Source organism: Urocitellus parryii, chromosome 10 (assembly GCF_045843805.1).
Source record: "Urocitellus parryii isolate mUroPar1 chromosome 10, mUroPar1.hap1, whole genome shotgun sequence".
Taxonomy (NCBI): domain Eukaryota; kingdom Metazoa; phylum Chordata; class Mammalia; order Rodentia; family Sciuridae; genus Urocitellus; species Urocitellus parryii.
Window position 1 is genome coordinate 18,096,940 of NC_135540.1, and position 21,447 is coordinate 18,118,386.

Sequence of the window (21,447 nt, forward strand, 5' to 3'; positions counted from 1 at the left end):
GATGTTCAAATAAACTTCACACTCAGTACCAGTTCTCAATCTAAGTATCTAAGAATCTCAATCTAAGAATCTGGAGGGAAAGAAAAAAACCTTGTGACCTCTGGCAGGAACAATGGTGCTCAGGGGAAGCACTCTTGGATTGTGCTGGGGAGCAGTGAAGAACACCAGCTGTACAGCAGACAGCTGATTTGCATTTGAAAAGAACAAATTTTGTTCAAATCACTGTTGTCAGTACCAGAAGACTTCCATTCTTGAGCTTTTCCCCTGCTCCCTCAGCTTCTGTGTTTTCAATCCTGAGACAATCCTATTTTGTCTTGTTTTCATGAATATTACCCTAGGTGGCTACGATTCCATCCTCAAGCAATTGAATTAAAAACAACTCTGTGCCCATGTCTCTTCCAATTTTGAGATCCCACACTACACGCCGTAAACTCCAAACTGGCCTGACATCGCCTAACGTTGCACACAGACTTGGCTCCTTTTAGAGTGCAGGCTCCAACTTCACGCTTCACGTTGGAAACAGCAAATGCTTGCAGTTTTCTGCTGTTCTTTTCAGCAAGAACATATGTGCTGCTTCAGAAAGGAGGAAAATGTTATTCCAAGAAGGAAAGCAGGTCCCACTGAATACTAAAAGAAAAAAAAATGTGAATCCGTAATGGAAATCTGTAGTGTAACTACCAGGATTGAAGAAGTAAAAAAGAAACACAGGGAAGGCTCTTGCTTAAGCCCTTTACTCTCCCTTCTCCAGGGGCCAAGATGGCAACTCTGATATGAAAGCCAAAAGGATCTCCATTTGGGATAAACACACAGCTCAGTATTGGACCCAGCAGAGCAAGTAGTTAAGGGAAAGGATTCTTCCCTGATCTACCTGCAGACCAAAAGTTGAGAGGATCATAGTGTGGCTGGTGGAAAGAAAGGTACAGGAAGGGTGGCAGGTACAGTCAGGGTCCCTCAGTCAGCAAAGATGTGCTCAAGTTGGTGGATTTCAACTGAGGACCTGTGAGGACATCTTGGAGGCATTTGTGAATCTGATGAAGAATAAGGCAGCAGGGACCTCTGAGGTTGCATTGAAGGGTCTGTGGTCTCCTGAGGGTAATCTGAGGTACCCTTGTTTAGGCAGGTTGCAGCAAGTAATTTGGGGAGCAGTTTCTTAATTTGGGTGTCTTCCCACATTATACAACCAACTCATGGGTCTGGGCTTCAATAAATCCTGAACAAGGCAGTTTTGAGACATGCTTTCTTAAACTAAATGTTTTAAAAGGACTGCATTGTATATATTGTATTTAGGGCTTGATTATATGGGGCAGTGCTCAAAGATGAAATAATTGATTCAGTGCTCCCCCCCCCCGCCTATAAATGCATTGGACTTAGTATGCATGAAATTAAAAGTTTTTATGAAATTGATATCATTCTAATGTCAAATATTTTACAGGTAAAATTAAAATACAAAAGCAAAGATATGCAAAGAAAGAGACACATTCAGGAAATCAGGGGGAGAGGGAGAAATGGGAAAAATAGATGGTTCTCAGAGAATAATTGACATCTTGTTTTATTGTCTCCATATCAATCATTCATTGGGGAGGGACAAGCTTTGAAGAGCTTGATTAACTTCCCATTTCAATTGAGTCTTCAATCGCATATTTATAGACAAAAGATAATCTCAGTACTTGGATTGAACAAGGGGTCTCTGAGGGTAGCCAGTCCCCTGTCATGAGATGTTGACTGATAAGAAACAAAACAAATCATACAGATAAGGTAAAGCTAGTGATCCATAAATAAAAAACAAAAGAGGAGCAAGAGCCTGGGAGAAAGCCAACTGGGGCTACACTGAAGGTAGAAATTATTTGGAGTAAAATTCACTACTACTTCAATAGTTCAAAAACCAGCAAAGATCAGATGATTTAAAAGTGTTCCAAGAGAACTAGAGTTTGAAGGAAACAAAGCACATTTCTCAAAGATTTGAGATTCCCCAAGGAGAACAGCTCAAAGGTAGAGCTTGGCAGAGCAGCTAAATGAATGCAGAATCCTTCAGAGCCCAGATATGCAGAAGCTGCAGAACAGAGAAGTCCTGAACACTACCCAAGAATTCAACTCAACATCCCCAAATCAAATAACCCAATTGATAAATAGGCAAAGGAATTGAACAGGCATTTCACAGAAAAAGAAATTGAATGGTCAATAAATATATGAAAAAAATATTCAAAATTTCTAGCAATTAGAGAATTACAAATTAAAACTACATTGAGATTCCATGTCACTCCAGTCAGAATATCAATTATCAAGAATACAAGTAACAATAAATGTCAGTGAGGATGTCGGGGGAAAAGGTATGTTCATACATTACTGATGGGACTGCAAATCAGTACAACCACTCTACAAAGCAGTATGGAGATTCCTCAGAAAATCTGGAAGGGAACCACTACTTGAGCCAGTTATCCCACTCCGTAATATATACCCAAAGGACTAAAAGTCAGCATACTACAATGATGCAGTCATATCAATGTAGCACAATTCACAATAGCTAAGCTATGGAACTAATATAGGTGCCCCTTCAACAGATGACTGGATTAAGACAATGTGGTACATATACACAATGGAAAATTGCTCAGCCATATAGAAGAATGAAATTATGGCATTTTCAGGTAAATGGATGGAACTGAAGACTACCATGCTAAGTGAAATAAGCCAGTCCCCCAAAGCCAAAGGTCAAATGCTCTCTCTGATATGTGGATGCTGACCCTCAATAAGGTGGGGCTGGAAGGAAGAGTAGATGCTCATTGGATTATACAAAGGAAAAGGAGTGGGGATGGGAATAAGGAAGACATTAGAATGTATCAGACATAACTTTCCTCGCCTTGTATTTGAATATAGGGAAAGGGTTGATGATCCTGCATAGTGTACAACCACAAGAACAGCATCCTAATTAGAATAAACTATACTTGATGTGTGTATAATACGTCAAAATATTCCACTGTTTATGTATACCTAAAAAGAAGAAATAAATTTTAAAAATACACACACAAAAAGGATAATTTTCTTGGCTTTTCCAGGACTCCTGGTAGACCACATAAGATTAGGGTCTGTTTAAGGGTCCTCTTGACAATTTTTGCTCCCTTTGTGTTATAAACAGCCAAAATTCCAAGGTCACAAATCCCAGCCCTGACTCTGTGACTTCTGATTTCTTCTGAAGTCTCAGAATCCTCATCTGAAAACAGAGATGATAATTATACTTACTCTTACCAAATGCCTATGAAGATCCAATTAAATCAAATACATGGGGAAAAAGATTTCAGAAATTCTTAATAAATATATCAATAATGTATTTCTTACTTGGAAATATTTAGCTCAAACACTCTGTGGAAGAGAAACTATCTGGAACTTACAGATAAGGAGTCAGAGTGTCAGAGAGGATAAAGGAATAGCACAACCACGAATGAAAGCAATAGCATTCAAGCCATCACGGCTGCACCAAGCACCATTCTTAGTGCTGTAGGCGAATTGTCTCATTTAATCTGTGAAACAGCACAGTAAAGGAGAATTCTTCAGGAATGCACAGGTAGCCAGTGGCAGAATGGGGACAGAAGGCTCTCAGGCCAGCACCCAGCTCATGACCTCAAACCCTGCTTCTCTGCCAGCTCAGGTCTTCTGATTGGTCCATTGCTATTATTCTAGTTGTCTATTATTCTTGTTTCTATTTGTATATACACCTCAGCAAGAGGATTCAATACTTCTGGAGACTGCCATAATATAGGGATTCCAAAATTCTTACTTTGTGAAGAATTTTATGTATCAAATTCGACAGTTAATTCTGTATTTCACTGCCAGATCTTGTGTGAAGAACTAACGTGTTCCCTTCAGCCCAGGAACACAGTCTCCTTGTCAGTTCCTTCTAGAAGAATGCCAAGGCCAATAAGACTTTATCCCTCCTAAATAGAATTTGTGAACAAAGAAATATCAATAATTAAATAATTGAATTCATTAGGGATTTAATTTTTTTTACAAATAATGTGTCAGAAATAATTACAAAATATATCAATTGATTTTTGCCAAGAAGTGTGTGAAAGTGAAGCAATGGAATTTATGCATGCATTCAGTCCATGGGTATTTACTGAATGTCTAAAATGTGTCCTGTATGATTCTAGGCAGTTGAAAAAAAAATAAAAAATCAAGTTCTCCCAGTCTGCCAGAAGAAGATTAATAAACTGTGTTGAGAATTCTAAGCAGGGTGATAAAATCAAGAGAGTTGGAAGATGATGGATCAGGAAAATAAGCTTCTCTGAGGATGTGTCATTTGAGCTATGACCTAGACCATGCCAAGGAGCTAAATGAGGAGAAGCAACAAATATTTGAGAAGTGGAAAGAAAACCAATGCAGTTAATGCTGAGTGAGTTAGATTTAGTAGAAGCAAGGTAAGAAGGGCCTCCCTCCTTAAGACCCAGGTCCAAGGCAGTAAAAGTTGTGTGTAATCCTGGAAGATTTTAATTAGGGGAGTAAAGCAATTCCATTTACATTTATGAACAACTAACTACTCTTGGTATTCTGTCAGGAGGGCAAAAGAACCCAGACAGACCCTCGAGGATTCTCCAGGCTGGTCCAGACCTGAGCTCTGTGTAGCTTGGAACTGAAGGACAGTGATAGTGCTGGAGGGTGGTGGGTGGTCAAATTCAGAAGATGACCATCATATCTTCAACCCAGACCATACCGAACTTGATTGTAGATTTGATGCAAAGTTAGAGAACAAGAACAACTAAGATGGAGTCGTAGTTTGAGTATTTTAATAACAGAGAAGGAGGTATATTTTGCAGACATGTGTATCATGGGGAATAAAACATTTGAGGGGATAGGCATGAGAGCTGAAAACTCAAGTTTTAACCATCTTAAAATTTAAAATACCCCCTAGACAAGCAAGTGGAGTTATCTAGTGTCAGTAAAGTCCCATTAGCATTACTTTAAAGCCTTGGGCCTCAAAATTGCTTAGAGTCAGAGGGTGTTGATGTTTTCATGAGAGAAAACTGATATCCTGAGTTTGAATACATTTGACTCAGGAATACACCTTCATTGTTCAAAATGACTTCTGCCACCTTATCAGAGCCATCTGTTTGTCCTTGTGGAGATATTGGAGGGGAAAAGGAAAGAAAGAATGCTGGAAAAGCCTTGGCTTCTCCCAACAGGCAAGCAGCTTAACTTCTCTGAGATTGAGTTTCCTCCTTTCGAAAATGGGAATGCTATCCTCTTTGTCAGCTTAAAAAAATCAAAATTTCCAATAAGAAGCATGAGGGGAACACTGTTTAGTTCAATGGAAACACAAAGAGACTTTCAAAAACTATTGCCTTGTGTCCTGCAAGGTCTCTTCTCTTCCCCATGGTCTGGTTCCCAGGTGGCCTAGGACACATGTGCAACCATTTGCTCCACAAGAAGGTGGGCTGACATGTTTTAACCACATAGACAAGAGTATCAGGGGATCCTTCTCTGTCCACAGCCTCAGTGGCTTTCAATTTTACACAAAGCAAAAGCACCCAATGAATGCAGCCCCAATTTCTCATGAGTTACCCATGAGTAGCAATAGATGCTGCAGTACAGTGGCCAGTGCTCTCAGCAATTAGACAATGGAAGGAAGAAGTCCTTGGGTACATGCACAGAAAGATAAATAAACTAGATGTGGGGTGTTGACTATAAGTGAAAACCACAAATAAAAAAGGTAGAAAGGGAACATTGAGGAAGGGAAAAAACCCTCACAAATAACTTGTTTAACCCATGCAGAACAATCAATTAAGCCTGCAGAGTTCAACCTGGTCAAAGACATCCCTTAATTAAATGTCCTACAATATATAACTCAGAAAGAAATGCCATGTGAAGAATACATATCTTATATGGCAATGCAGCACAGTTAAGTGAAACAGTTACAGCAAGAGAAGTGGGAAGTTTGACTTCCTGCATATTTCTCATTTGTTGATTGATATCATGCGTCTCAATATCCGCAGAGTGCCAAACTGGAATTTAGACCAGGGTCAATAAAAAAAAAGGCTACAATCCAGCTTCAGAACCCATTAAATGCTGGATCTCCAGAAACCACTAGCACATGACAGACCTGTTAAAATGCTCTAATTGGTTCCTTTTCTCTTCTTCCAATTAAGTCTCTAATTATTTCAGCAGTACAGGAACAATTATGCAGGTCTTAGATAACCTTTTATTGCTCTTCCTTTCTCATTCTTGCACTTTTAATAATAACTGCAAAGAACATGGCCTTTGGAGTTAAAATCGAGATCCCCCCCACACCCTAGGCATATGCCATTGTGCAGAGAGCTGAAGTTAACTGTGAAACATGAATAGCGAGAAGCACCTATGGGCACACTGTAGGATCATGGTGCAAGTGTAAAGCCTAAGAATTCCTGGCACTCAGGTGTTCTGTAAATGATAGCAATCATTATGCACAAAAATGCAGAGCCAAGACTCCTAACTCAAGGCAGTACTGACTGAGTGTGATAAGGTGATTCACCTAAGCTAATTTTCATAATAATAGCAATCAATCATTTAACATATGTCATATAGGTACTTCCTGTATATTAACTTATTTAATCCTTATGAAAAGCTTCTAAGGTAGATGACAATACTCTTCCCATGTTAGAGAGATCCTGAGACAAAGGGTGATTTTTTCTAAGGCCAAATGTCTAGATAGTAGCATCTGAATCCTAGCAAGTTACCTGTACACCCACGATGTTCACTAGGAGAGCTAAATAGCCTTCAGACTCTACTTCAGCCTAAAATGCAAATCCATTTCTACCCATTGTCCTTATTCTGTTGTTGCTGCAGTTTTGTTTTTGATAAGTGAGAGTTCTGAAAAATATCTCTTCAACTACCTGCTGTTGTCAAAATTGAGACAATTCAAACACTCACTGCAAAGGCTGTTGCACGTGCAAATTCCTCATCTGCAGGCAATCGTCTAGGGCACAGCAGACTATAGTCCACACTGTCCCACTCAGAATGGCCTGAGTCTTCAAGACCCAAGGTCAGTAAGACCCACTTCTTCATGATTCCAAATATAATTAACTAGCATAAAACTGCTCATTTAAAAATTTAAAACAAGGTCCAAATATTCAGGCAACGATTATAAAATATTTCAAAAGGACTTCTAGAGCTTTATTTTAGAATGCATTATAAGCAATAAAAAAAAATGCAAATGAGCATTAAATGCATAGCTTTGGAAATGAGCTCTAGGGATTTCATATTTCATGTAGTTTCTACTCCTTTTGCCTGAATTTTCTCCTGAGCTCTTGTAAACCAACTGAGATCTTGTTCCTCCTTCAAGACCTGGTCCAAATGCCATTTCCTCAGAGATGCTGTCTCTAATGCCATAGTAATTTTTAACCATCACTTGCTCAGCAATTCCATAGTTATTGGTTTAAGTCTTTGTTTCTCTCCTATGCCAATCTGCATGGCATTATTATAATTTCCTGGAAATTCCTAGGAAGCAGGAATCAAAGGAGGTGGGTATGTCAGTCTGTTGGTTAAATGCAGGAGTTTAGAATCAGACAAAGCCCAGCTCAGATCCTGACCCTGTCGATCCTCTTCCATAAGATCTGTGAGAAGTTAACCCTTGGGAGTCTAAGATCTTTCATCTCTCAGATGGAGATAGTATACGAGAACATGTTTGAAAGTTAAGACTCCTGGGTTCAACTCTTGGGCTCATTAGCTATTCATGTCTAATTTTTCTTACCTCTAAAACAAGGATGTTAATAAAGCAAGAACTCAAAATGAAATTGTGGGAATTAAAGTAATTAATCTACATAAATTATTTAGAACACCATATGGCAGACAAGCAAGCATATAATAAATGTTAGCTATTTTTAATATTATTATCCAGTAGAATTGTGATAGGGCCTATTCATGACACCCTGCTAGTAAAGAACCAAGCTCATGGTGAATATGAACAATGGCAGCTGATCCTGTGATCTCTTGGGATCTCACACACTCCCTGTCTTTAGAAGAGTCCCAGAAAACAATTTTCCGTGGTACAATTTTACATGGTATATAGTACAATGTAAGAATCGAAAAAAAAAAATGATGATCTGTTTGTAATAAGGCACCACAATAAGGCAAGTGCAAAGCTTTGTCTAGTGCCGTTGCTTCTCTTGCTCTGAAGGTCATCTTGCATTGGATATAGTGAAATAATATTTTTATCACTAGATGAAATACAAAAATATATTTCTGTGCTTAGTATCCCTTTCAGCTGAGTCAGTGTACCATGTTAAAGGTGAAAAATACTAAGGAAGATGGACTAGAATCTTCCTTTCCCCCACTGGAGTTTTTAAAAAGTCAGTGTTTTATAGTCATTTATAGAACACAAATCAGCAAGAGAGAAGAAGTGTGAATACTGAAAAAAATTAGTAAGTTGGGCCTCCTAAGATATATTTTTTAAGAGAAATGTAAAATAATACCTGATTTATAGCCAAGTATAAATGCACCTGACATGCAGGCTAATGAAGCCCTAGGAAGTGGCAAAAGATGGGTCTTTTAAAGAGGTGAGACAGTTCTTCTCATGCAGCTTGTAATTTTGGACACAATTCTATGCATTTGCACATACTGAGCACTAAAAACTGATCACATGAATTCATGATTTTTTTCCCCTCACTGAACTTTAGAAACACAGTGACTTTTTTTTTTTTTTTTAAGCTGGGTACAGTGGTGCACACCTGTAATCCCAGCAATTTGGGAGGCTAAGGCAAGAGGATCACAAGTTCAAGGCCAACCATGGCAACTTAGTGAGACCCTGTCTCAAAATAAAAAATAAAAAGAGTTGGGGATGTAATACCGTGGTAGAGCATCCCTGGGTTCAATTCCCAATACTTCCAAGAAATAAAAAGAAGTTAAATAAGAAATACAGTGGCCCTTCTATATAAAATCCAAAATAGATACATGTCATTTAATATATAAAACAAGGGACAACTAAGTATTTAGAATCAGCACTTTTCTGCCAAAGCCTTAACAATCAAAGGACATAATCTCTCCTGATTCACTGTCACTGTGGTGTTTGCTATAACCTACCTAAGGACATCCTGTCATCGTACCAGGACATGATATTGTGATGAAACTTGGTCATCAGCAATGAACTCCAGGATGCTACACACAATTTGCCTGGCACTGTGTACAATGGGTTGCACACTAGAATTTTCTGTTTTAATTGTTCACTTTCACGGAGAAAACAGAGACTTCTACAAGAATTGCACTTCATCTATATAATCATGATACATGTGATACCAAAATTAATTCTCTATAAGACACATGGAACCACTAATGTTTTTTCATGTATACTACTATTCCCAGAGGAAGAGGAAGTAGATAAATCAAGAAATCTATTTAAGGAGAGCACTCTGCATTTTCTCCTCTAGGAAGACAAGATGGTTGTCCTGCTGCTATAGATTGGATCTTCAATGACCTCAAGAACCTATGTGTTAAAGACTTGGTTCCTGGGCTGTGATGCTACTGACCAGTGGGGGAACCTTTTAAGACATGGGGTCTTGTAGAAGGAATTTAGGCCATTGGTGGTGTGTCCTTGAATAGAATTTTGGGACCCTGGTCTCTTTCCTATCTCTTTTTTCCTTTCGAGCTTCACCACAGGCTCCCATCACAGGCCTGAAAGCAACAAGGCCAAGGGACCATGGACTGAAACATCTAAAACTTCAAGGCAAAATAAACTTTTCTCGTTATAATTTCATTTTCTCAGGTATTTTGTTACAACAATTAGAAACTGACTTGTACACCTATTTATAGCTAGGCATGATCAGAAGTATTTGCTGCCTGTCTTTTGGATATGCTCTGAATTTGGACTCTTCCTCTTATGCGAAGAACAATGTGCTGAAATCATTTTCTCTCTAAATACTCTATTCCTCTCACAATGTAGTTTGAATAAATGAATGACTTATATTTGTTAGGGGTTTCCCTGTGGCTTTCATGTTCCCATATACATCATAATCAACCCTAAAACTTGTGAACATGTACAAAATGCATCTTTTATTTTACCTTGTTGTGGGCCATTTGGCTTTGATTGGGTATCAGCCATGAAGAAATAAATTAAGAACATGACTTCACAGTGTCCAATCAAGAACACAGGATCACATCATATTCTCTCCTATATATTCAATAGGAATCACTATCTATTAGCTTCAATTTATAAAATATGAAAATATTCTCTTAAGCATTCCATTGAATGGAGATAATCAATGGTGGCATCTGACAACATTGTAAGTGTAACCAAGGAAGGTAAACTTACAACAGTTCATAGAAATTTCTTTTAATGTCTTTTAAAGATTAGTCTTCTCTACATATTTTCCACAGTGATTTTAAGGAGTAAATATACCCAGATTTTGAGAAATGATCCCTCTTTTTGAAAGCCAACTTTGTTGAAATAAATTTTGTTAAGCCATCAACAAAATTCGTGTTCTGTTTTAATTATTTTTTCTTTGTGAAAATAAAAAGCATATCAATACATTCAAAGAAATAAACAGTATGGAGCAAAGTTGCAGTTGAATAAGGATAAATTAATATGAATACAGTCACTCATCAGAAATATGGTCAACGATGCACATGAGACATTTTCATTTCCAGCACATGTGTACCTAGTGCTATCAAGACATCTCTAGCCAACTAGCTTGCTCAATCTTCTACCTTAAATATCTGAATAAAGATGTAGCAGAGGAACCTCACTGAGATGCAATGGTTTTATGACCTCACATAGCCAAGAGATAAACGAGTCTTCATGAAAACTAACTTGGGCAAAGCAATATGATACCTGGTGACATGATTAGTCAGCTGTTTCCTTAATTTAAGGAGCAAGGCCTGTGAAATTCTCAATCTGTTTGACTATTTTAGCAGAGAGTACCCAATGTAAAACTTTTAGATGGACAAATAGTGCTTTCATTGTATTTTTTTCTCGAGAACTTGTTCTTGTTTACTTCTGATTAACTAAATTTACACATCCTTAAACAATGATTGAAATATTTTAAGAAGCTATTTTTCTCTCACTATTCAATATGAAATGTATACAAGTTAATTATGTAATAGGTGAAGATGAAGAATTTGTGGTATTAAAAAAAAAAAAACTCCAAGGAAAAATACTGACAGAAGTCTAAATAAAACTTACAAGGATTTACCTGTGCTATTCTTGAAAAAGTAGTTTTGTTTTTGTTTCTGTTTTTTTTTTTTTAAGTTCTTCAAGAAATGGTGTAGTTGAGGATCTAAAAGTGCTAAGAAGCATAACAGTCTAGAAAATGTGCCTTTCATAGTCAACAATACAATTGCATGAAGACTAAATAACTTTTTTAGTAAATTTATATTCACTCTTCAGGCATTTCTTGTCATTTGTAAAGGTAAAATTATCTATCCCTAAGACTTAGTGTATTTTTGAATAAATACAGGAAAAGGAAAAATGAAGTTTCTTAAAGAGGAAGAACATTATCACCAATCAATTCTGTGATTCAGAGCTATGATTCAAAACCAAAAAAGTAAGTAAGGACAGCGTTGTTACTGAATTTGACTAGGCTTTCACACAATCAGCACAATTAGGCCTTTGAACAGAAGACACTGTTTTGCTTTACTGGCAGTAGACAGGAGTCTGACCTAAGTACCCTGTCTCTGGAAGGTTGGGGGCCATGTCTCTTCAATACTTTCCATTCCAACTGGTTCTGCCCCCTTCTCATTCCCCCTTTCTCCAGCACACAAACAAGAAGGCTTGCTTGTACTTTGAAATATACCAAATCAATCTAACAGATCTTAACTTTCAGAAGGTGTATCAGAAAGGTAAAAAAAAAAGCTACTTCTCTAAAATATCAAAGGTGGGTACACACCAAGTAGAAAGTGGTCTACTCAGTGAGCCTTGGGGTACCTAGGCTTCCTTCTGCTGCTCAGCTTCATTCTGAAAACAAAGTCTGCGGTCCCACATCATCTGAAACTCAAAAAAGTAAAAGCTTTATTGGTGTTCCCACAAGTTTCTAGAGTTTTTACATTTTCCCCCTGTTTCTCAATACCTGGTGGGGAGAGGGAATCTAGAATCCTTAGTCACAACACCTTTTAGATAGATTTGTAACAAAAATAAAATGTTCAAAACACAAATTATACATAATTATTATTGTCAAAATTTTATGCTTCAAAGTGAAATATTTTGAGCAAAGGATATAAACTTGAAACATAATTAATACAAATATATGTTCCTAAACTAATTAGGATTTAAACCACTAAAGGTCAGTATAGTATATGTACATATTTAAATTTGCCCCCAAACTTAAGAAAATACCTGTATTAATATGTAAAGATTTGTGTACTAAAATGTATCTGGACTATGTGTTAGATATGTGCCTGTGATAGTTTTTAATGCCTAGTTTAAAATAAAACATAAAGATATTGTTACCCTTTCAAAATATTTCAAAACCATCTAGGAAGAAAATGAAAGAACTCTCTAAATAGTTCATACAAACTCTATTTTTAACCCTCATTAAATACCTTTCTGCATCTAGGTTTGCAGTTATATGTGGTTCAAGTCCAAAGCAATTCCCTTTCCATACTAACAGGGTGGCCTCATCTCAGTGCACATTTTCAATTTATTCTTGGACAAAGTTACAAATTTCAACAAGTGACAGAACTTGAAAATGGCTTAAGGAAATCCAAACTTGGATTTAAAGTTAAATTTTCAAGTGCCAAAGATCTGTCCTCAAAATCCATATTTAAGAATAAGTGAATCAATAAGTGAATATTTTTGAGTAAGGCAGAAAGGGAGCAAGAATTCTGTAAACGGCATAAAGAAACGTAAAGGGAAACTTCATGGAGCCTTTCTCTAGCCCAAAGAATGAAAAATTTAGATAAGCAGATTTCAAGCAACAAAAAGCAGTCACTAAACTGGAATGAAGGTTGGCAAGGGATTTGTGGTCAGCGTACCTGTTTAACAGGTAAAACTCTACCATCGCTGAACTCTGTACCCTTGGGCAGCAAAGTACCCTGTGCAGCATCCAGGAATTTTTATTTAAAAATTAGAGATATTTACCCCTACCTTATGGAATACATTTTTCATAGAACAAAGTTCATGAAAGTTTGCAAAATATAAGTAATGTATATATAACTTGCAAACTACTATACAGATTTGTATTATACTTATTGGTATAAATAAAATGAAATTCCTTACCAAGGATGAATTCCAATTGTGGTTCATTTGGAATCTTCTGAATACCTATAAATAATAGGTATAAATTCAGATTTAAAAAGTCAACTCATTGTCAATAATATGACAGTATATATTACTGAATTTTGCTCTGACCAGAATATACAAATACATTATATGACAGAATGTATTCATGTGGCTAATGAGGCTCAATCATTGTAAGTTCTCAGAAGAAGACATATTATTTGTAGCCGAATTTGATGTGACTGGAGATGGCTGTTTCTTTTGGAAGCATGCAGACAGAAGTAAAACTTTTAAAAGGAACCACCTTACCAAAGTTATCCTTTAAATGGATTCCCCCACCCCCCCAAGCTGCTCTGGCTGCCTGCACATAGGAAATCATTAGCTAAAGGAAGTCTCCAACGAGGGTTATGGTGGGCATAATCACGATGCCAGTGGTTCTGCTAATTTATTGAGAGCTTAAACCAACATTCTGATGAACTTGCCCATTCCTTTTGTTAGCAATGTTTAAAAAAAATGTGACATGGTTAAATGACTTACGATGAAATAGGAGGGAAGATGAGTCTGAAGAACAAAGGCATGGAAATGCAGACATCTAAAAATGGTAGGAAAGTGGGATGGTCAAGGGGCAGTAGTGGTAATGTAGGAGGTGGATTCTAGAGGGACACACAGGGCAGGGTCCTCCTGAGGCAGAGAAGGTGAGGACTGGCTGGATGAATGGGATGCCGTCCATTACAACTCACGAGTGGCTCAAGAAGCCCACGTAAAACATACTGAAAAGGCAACCACTTGGCGATAAATTTAAGAATATGATAAAAATAACTCTCCTTGTTTATTTTTGTTGGTGCACTCAGGAGATACTATTCAAATAGACTGTCACTAATATAGTTCTAAAGCCGCATCTTTTCATAAAAATAATATTTTTATTCACAGAGTTAAACTTTTTTTTGCATGGTAACCACTTATTTTTTTTTCTCCTGCTGACATTTAACAATGCTGTGGTTAATAATTTTAGACTTTTCATGAGAGGTTAGAGGGACAATCATTAGGTAGGTCTTTGTGAAATTCGAATAGACTGCATTTTGCAAAAGGTTATGAATAATTAACTCCACTGGAGGCTTTGACAATCAAACTTCTTGAAAATGCATCCAACCAATACCATTTTCTAAAGATAATTTTATAATATAAATTAAAAGAGAAGGTTAGGAATATATTTGTCAGTGTTCAACAACTGGGCAACGAGAATCTTCTGGAAAAAAAAAGATGTAATTCATACTAAATTATACAATGCAAACCCCAGAATTTTAAGCATGAGAGGAAACATACAATTCTTCCAATGATTTTAATTATTTGAATAGCACACACACACAAAAGAAACAATTCTAATGTTCAAAAGAAAAATTTGGCCAAATCTCTGCGCTTGCTCTAGTGAGATGAATTAGTGCTCTCTGGTTGAGCAGCAAAAGTCTACCCTGTTAACAGTGTAAAATAGTGTAACAATTTTTCACTAAGACTTTCAACTAAAATGCCTTTTGGTCTTAAAGAGAAAATATCTATGCTCCAAACAATATAATTCTGCATAAGAATGTACAAATACCAAATACAAGATGTTCTTAAATAGTCTAGTATATAAAAGATATCCTTCAAAAGTATTAACTAGTGTTAATACAATATAAATTACTGTGATTTATCATTTTATATTTAACCATTTCATGGACTATCATCTATCTCTCCCAGGATAAAAGACACGAAGCTTACTGTACATTCACATACAACATAAATAGTGCAAAAGAAAAAGTTGTGCAATCTCATGCCACTTGCTCGAACTCCCATTTCTGTGAGTGCACAGGTTGTGTTTAGTTGACCCAGCCTGCTTCTTCAGAGACTTACTCTGAAGGGGAAGGGCACAAAAATACTTACTTGTGAACTGAGTGCCCCCGGTTTCATTTGCCTGGGCTGTAGGAAGAAAATGCTGGCCTTCTTCCGATGCTCCTTCTTCTTTGATTTCCATGATCGTCCTTCACAAGTGTTTAATTTGCCAAGTGGTCTGTTCCAAATGACCAGCCAGTGATTTCTGGTAGATCTATCTTCACACTCAGGGTTTGATGTCTCACTGAAATTCTGCAAGTAGGAAACATCAAGAGTGAAAAATTTCATTTACTTTGGATTTCAACAGAAAGTGAAGAATTAAAGGTAAGCAGAGCACAACTACCTATAAATAAACTTCCTTCCTCCCCATCTCACCCGTTCACAAAATCAACACACCATAAGTTCTAGGTTAAATAGAAGTTTTCCAGGCAAAGGTTAGTCAGTCACATGAGTGACTTCTAAATTCTGAAAGGTGTGTTCTTTCTCTTCAGGTTAATTCTAAAGGAGAGTAGACAGATTAAGGGGCAGCTAAGGTAATATGTGCCTAATTTAGCAGCAAAGGCAGGCAGCTTCATATCAAGGTATTAGCTTGCTTTGCCAAGGTGAGGACTACCATCATTTCTTCCATTAGAATTGCCCTTTCTGCTCATCTTCCCGTTTGCCCATCTTAGAACATAATTCATGATCACAAAAAGGTAATTTGGCTTGACGTGCATCTTCTGAGATGGGCCAACTGTTTGTATAGTGGAGTTTCCAACCTTATTATTGTCCACAAACTTTCTTGCTGTTATGCCTGATAAAGGTTTGATTGTTTAATGATTGAGATATATGGTGAAAAGAATGAATAATAATTGTAAAAAGCTAAAACTCAAGCAGAAATGAAAGTAATAGCAAACTGATGAAAATTAGCATGGGGGAAAAAAAGTCACTCCAAAAAGTTAATACCCTGTTACTCAGTCAGTCTCAAATAGTTACAAATTCATTTTGATACTTAGCATGATATACATGACCAAGAATGAATTGAAAAAAAAATCAATGTTGTTTTAAATCAAGTTACCAGCTGAATTAAAATGTGTGAAAAATCTTTAAGTGTCTACCCAGCACTGTTTAATGAGATAGCGACAATTGAGTGGTTTGGAATACTGATGTGGTCTCAAACTTTTCAAATCAACAGCTTCAATTTCTGTTGTTCTTAACAAAGCAGTTTCATTTATAATTCAGTGCTAGTTCTTAAAAATCATATAGAAAAAAAATTAAATCCAGAAAGCATCTTGAATCCTTAGAAAATATTATAATAAAGATGTAGATAAACACATATTGGTTTCTAATTATATAAGAAAACATTTTCTGGTGCAAAGGGCTATTGCACCATTAATTAGACCAAATCCTTTAATTTCAAAATAATGTTCTGAATAAAGATAATGCTTCCTAACTTCTTTTACAGCTATGAAATTTTGAAGTTTTTTCTAATAAGGAAAGACACATATTCATTGCAGTCCCAAGGGCCTGTGACAAATTCTAGTAGTGGGATATACCCACAGAGGACTGCAGTTATCTGTCAGTTGAATATAAGGATCTTGCTAACTTCATTATGTTCTTTTACTAAAGACCCAAACCTTAATCCTGATAAGTCATCTTAGAAATGTGAAAGGAGATTACATGAGGTAGTAGCAAATAATAGCTCAGTATTATAGGGGAAATTAATAAAATAAATATCCAATTAATAAATAATAAAATTAATAAAGTAAATGTCCACTCTCTGTGTCATTGTGCCCACTTGTATAATTTGGGGGTGAGGGAAGAGGACTGATGTCTGCAGTGACTCCTAGCCATGACCCCATTATAAGCATATCAACCATTTAAAATGAGTTAACTAGGAAAATACAATTGTAAATTTAGAGAAAACTGAGCCAAATGCACCACACAAGGATTATGTGATCACCTGTGAGATTCTATTCATTTTCATTCGTCCTTTGTTGCAGTGAGGCCTAATTGAAGATTTAAAGAGCATATTTCAGAAGGAATCACTGACCAAGCTCCAGGAAAGAGAAGCATTTCTAGCTGATAAAGGGCACATTTACCTATGGTTATGGTTTGGTACAATAGTTCCTTTTCTGTGTCTATTTGGAAATTTTCTGGTTTGGCGATCATGCACAAGAACAGACTGTGGTTTTTGCATGCCACGAAAATCATTAAAAGACAACCTTTAAGCATAGCAACTGCTCAGGCCAGTTCTCATATCTTTTGTCCTACTTAGAAGAGCAACAGACCAAATGGTCATAATATTCAGAAAATATTCTTGGTTTTCTCCTACTGCTCCAGCACAGAGTGGAAAGGATCAAGAGCTATCATTCAGTTATGTGTAATTGAACAGTATTCGCACTGACTGCTGTAATATCAGGCATTTTTAATGGTTTGTTCATCTCACACTGCAAAGAAGAATCTGACATGCACATAGAAACATATGAGAAGATTGTGGTTAATTAGGAAGGGAAGACTAGTAACACCTATGAAGATATTAGACTGTTCGATGAAGGACAAAAAGTGACATGTTCAATATTAGAATCCTGCAGTGTGATGCGAGCCACTTACTGGTGATAGGAAATAAAACAGCATCTTGATATCCTGGCAGAGTGCTCTGGTGGTGAACGGAGGGTACAGGAGTGGTATTAAGGAGCATGCCCTTAGCTGTCATGCTTTACTAAACAGCACACTCCTACCACAGTGTCATAGAACATAGTCACCATTGAATTTGAGAATTTTTTTTAAAAGAAAATGGAGATGAATGAAGTAAGATCAAGGGATTTTAATATAAAGTCTAGAAGATGAAAGAAGAGAAAACAAGAATCAGGTCTCTTAGTGATTACATGTAACAAGTTATGATCAGACAAACATTTTTGCAAATATTAAATAATACAACTTAATTAAAGTAGTCTTACATGGGTCTGTAGGGCCATGATAATTGTCATTCCAGGACAGGAAAGCACAAGACAATTAGGTTCAGAGAAACAGGATGTATTAAATCCTTTTTCCCCATTTGGCCAAATTCTAGAATATATGTAAATATTCTAGAATATATGTAGATAGTAGACTGAAGGTAATCCTAACATTGGTGAAGGTAGAATCAGAGACAGAGGAATAGAGGGAGTAAGAAGAGGACTCCAGGGTGGGAGAGCTGCACTCCTCTCAGCGACTTGAAGGCCTGAAAGTGTGGAGAAGCTTTTTGGTAGATGGCAGGGGGATGTCTGGGATAAGCCACCTTACAGGTGGCCTCTCTGTCAACACAGGGCTTTATCCTAAGAGGAAGAGGGTCCCCCATAGATGGACAGAAGGACAGGACCTCCGTTAAAACCCAGGATTCCCTCTACTTCTCTAGTGCATGCATAGGCCTAAGAAAAGACTCTCTGACTCTCAAATGGGTACAGAAGAAAGCAGAATTGAGACCTAGAAGGTGAGCACTGGGGATGTTGACAAAAGGATATGACAACTGTGTGGCAGAAGTTGAGATATTAGCTTCCAAGGCCATGCAGCAGATAGAAGATCCAGCCCAAATGCACCAGACCTTCTCCTCCATCTAGAGCCAAGGTAAGGCCCAGTGATTCAGAAATTATTGACGAGGCTACGAGAATCCAGCTTGGGGGTCACTCCAGCCAGATGGGGGGACAGTGACAGAGCCAGGATCACTCATCATAATAAAATCCTTCTTCATAACAAAAGAAAAACATTAAGAGAGAGAAAAAGCATCTCCTATAGAATGGGAGAAAATATTTGCCAGCCACTCTTCTGACAGAGGGTTAAAATCCAGAACAAATAAAGAACTCAGCAACTCAACACTAAAGAAAAAACAAGCACACAAAACAAATGAACAAACAAAAAACCCAACCAATAAATGAATAAATGAATTGAATACACACTCTCAAAAGAATTAGTACAAATCACCGGCAATGATACGACAAAAGTGTTCAACACCTTTAGACATCAGACTCTTTGAGTTGGGACTAGAAATCAAAGGACCGACTCAACTTCCTGGTCTTACTTGTCCTCCCTTGGATTTTGTGAAATACCTTCCTAGAATTGAATCTGAAGTCTTTGTGCGTCTCCCACTTTAATTTTTTTTTTCTTGTGGTGATTGTTTCTGAAATTAAATGGGAACCGCCTTCAGAGAAAATCTACAGAGACAAGAAGAGATCAGTCAGTAGAGGAGACTGCCAGGCGGAACGGAGAGACTAAGCTTACTTAGAAGAGTAGAAAGAAAGCAGGTTCAATACACTTTAAGCAGGAGAGACATGATCATGCTTGAATTTTAAAAAGTTTTCCAGGTATCAAGGTAAGTTATGCCCTACAAGATGGTAATGACATGGAAAACAACCTCACTTGGAGGTTATATTCTAGGAAAATAAAATAATAACGGATGGCTAAACCAAGATAGAAGTAAGTAGATGATTAGAAAAGAGAACCATGATTTCAAACAAAGTTATTTCATAGAATTTACTGGCCTTCATGATAAATTCTTAGTGACACCCAGAAGCATTATGGAACACTAAACCATCCCAAAATGAAGGAGGAAGAATTTTAGTCAAATACGATGAATTTAGTTTTAACCATGTTTTCTTGAGGTAACTTCAAATTGCCAGAAATCAGTTGAATATGCATGGATTTTTGATTCTTGGGAGAGAAATTAAGGCCAGAAAAGTGTATTTGGAAATCATTGGCTTATAGTTAAGTCAAAAGAATGTATAAAGTTCCTGAAATAAAATACATATACTGAGAAGAGAGAGTTAAGGAATCCACCTAAGGCATAAAAAATATTTTAGGAGATAAGAAGGGATTCCTTGGAAAAATCATGGACTGTTCACAAAGAGAAGCAGCAGTAGGAGTAACCAATGGAATAATGTCCCTGGACCTGATGGGTATGTCTCAAGTGGATAAGATCATGGGGTTCAGAGATGGCTTTATTTAACTATTCATTTATTTATTTCCTTATTTTTAAGGATGAAGAGATGTGAGCAGACCTCAATGCTGAAGGGATATAGCCAGAGAAACAGAGCAACTGAGGGTTGAGGAGGAAAGGGGATGATTGATTGGGCAAGGAAAAATCTAGAGTATAGAGTCCACTGGAACGAGAGGGATGGCGGTGAGAAGAAAATGAAGCATGAGCCGACAGGTAAGGGCTCAAGATGTCTCCTCGATTGCCTCATTTTTTAATTTTTTCATTTCAAGAAAGGCATATTTATAAATTAAGTTTAAGGGAAAATTTCTCAACCCAACTTCAAAAGCGCAGACCATAAAGGAAAATATTAATATCTGACGACATGAAAATAAAAATGTCCTGTGAGCAGACGCTACCTTAAAAATGAGAAAAGCAACTACCTACTGGCAAAGTAGATGGTTCTAGCTGATCTTTAGAATAAAGAAAGATGTCAATAATATCACTCCCACCCCAACCATAGTAAAAAGCTGAATTACATATAAAATCACAACTGGTTCTTAACTAATAAAAGAAATAAGGTTCTCGGGGCCACTAACAATGCTGAATATAAGGAACGACAGATAATTATATAGAATAGCTAATGGGAAGAAGAGATGTCAGGCCCTAAGTAGGCTGGTAAAAAGACATCAGCCAAAGGATTCAATGAATTACTGAAGGTGGACACTGGCTAGTGTGGAGTAGAGAGGTCCTGAGAGCCACAACCCCAGGGTCCTCTGTACTCTCTAACCAACTCTTCTTTCTGGACTTCACCCATGGGTTTAGGGGAAAGACTAGGAGCAGAGTGGGGGTCTGGTGGAAATACCCCTCCATGACACATGCCTGTGCCGGAAAAGCAGAAAGCACCACTTGGATCTTCCTCTTACAGGACAACAGTAACAAACCCTGTTGCCACAGGGGCACAGGTGAAGACTCACCACACAGAGGAGATGAAAGCAAGGGAGGAATGGGAAACATCCTGAGGCCAGATCATTAAAGACACTGATCTTCTATGGCTATGACCCAAGATCAAGGAGCTTGCCCAAGAACCCAGGTGAAAGAGGACCAGAGAGTAACTCTGGCTCCGACCTCCAGGCCAGCAAACACCACAACCCAGGCCACAGTCGACTGCCTACCACTGAAAGAGGAACTACCATAAACAGTGGCCCTCTCTGTGGTTAGCAACCCCCAGGCAAAGCCTAAAGTGGAGAGTGGAGATCAAAGCCCCACCACTCAGCCCCATCCTCAGCATGAGTTAAGGCTGGAGGGATGCAGTAGCCAGTGAGACACACAAGTTGGCCCTGGCAACAAAACCCAAACTCAGCTAAACTACTGACTAGATTGAGTCAAATTCCCTGACATACAAATTAAAGGTCAAAATGCCCATTTCCAGGCATAAGTAATCTTTACCTCAGATTCAGGAGGAGAGGAGAAAGAAAAATATTAT

The 21,447-nt window shown here is 37.5% G+C and overlaps 1 protein-coding gene across 1 annotated transcript in view; it reads right to left on the bottom strand.

Moving 5' to 3' along the window:
* Nucleotides 1-21,447, bottom strand: part of Inpp4b (inositol polyphosphate-4-phosphatase type II B) — a 756,225-nt gene that overhangs the window by 332,664 nt on the left and 402,114 nt on the right. The window contains exons 5-6 of the mRNA XM_026386173.2: nt 15,086-15,286; nt 13,169-13,213 (exon numbers count right to left, since the gene is read on the bottom strand). Of these exons, the coding sequence (XP_026241958.1) occupies nt 13,169-13,213; nt 15,086-15,176 (136 nt within the window). The 5' untranslated portion in view covers nt 15,177-15,286. The remainder of the gene's footprint in view (nt 1-13,168; nt 13,214-15,085; nt 15,287-21,447) is intronic.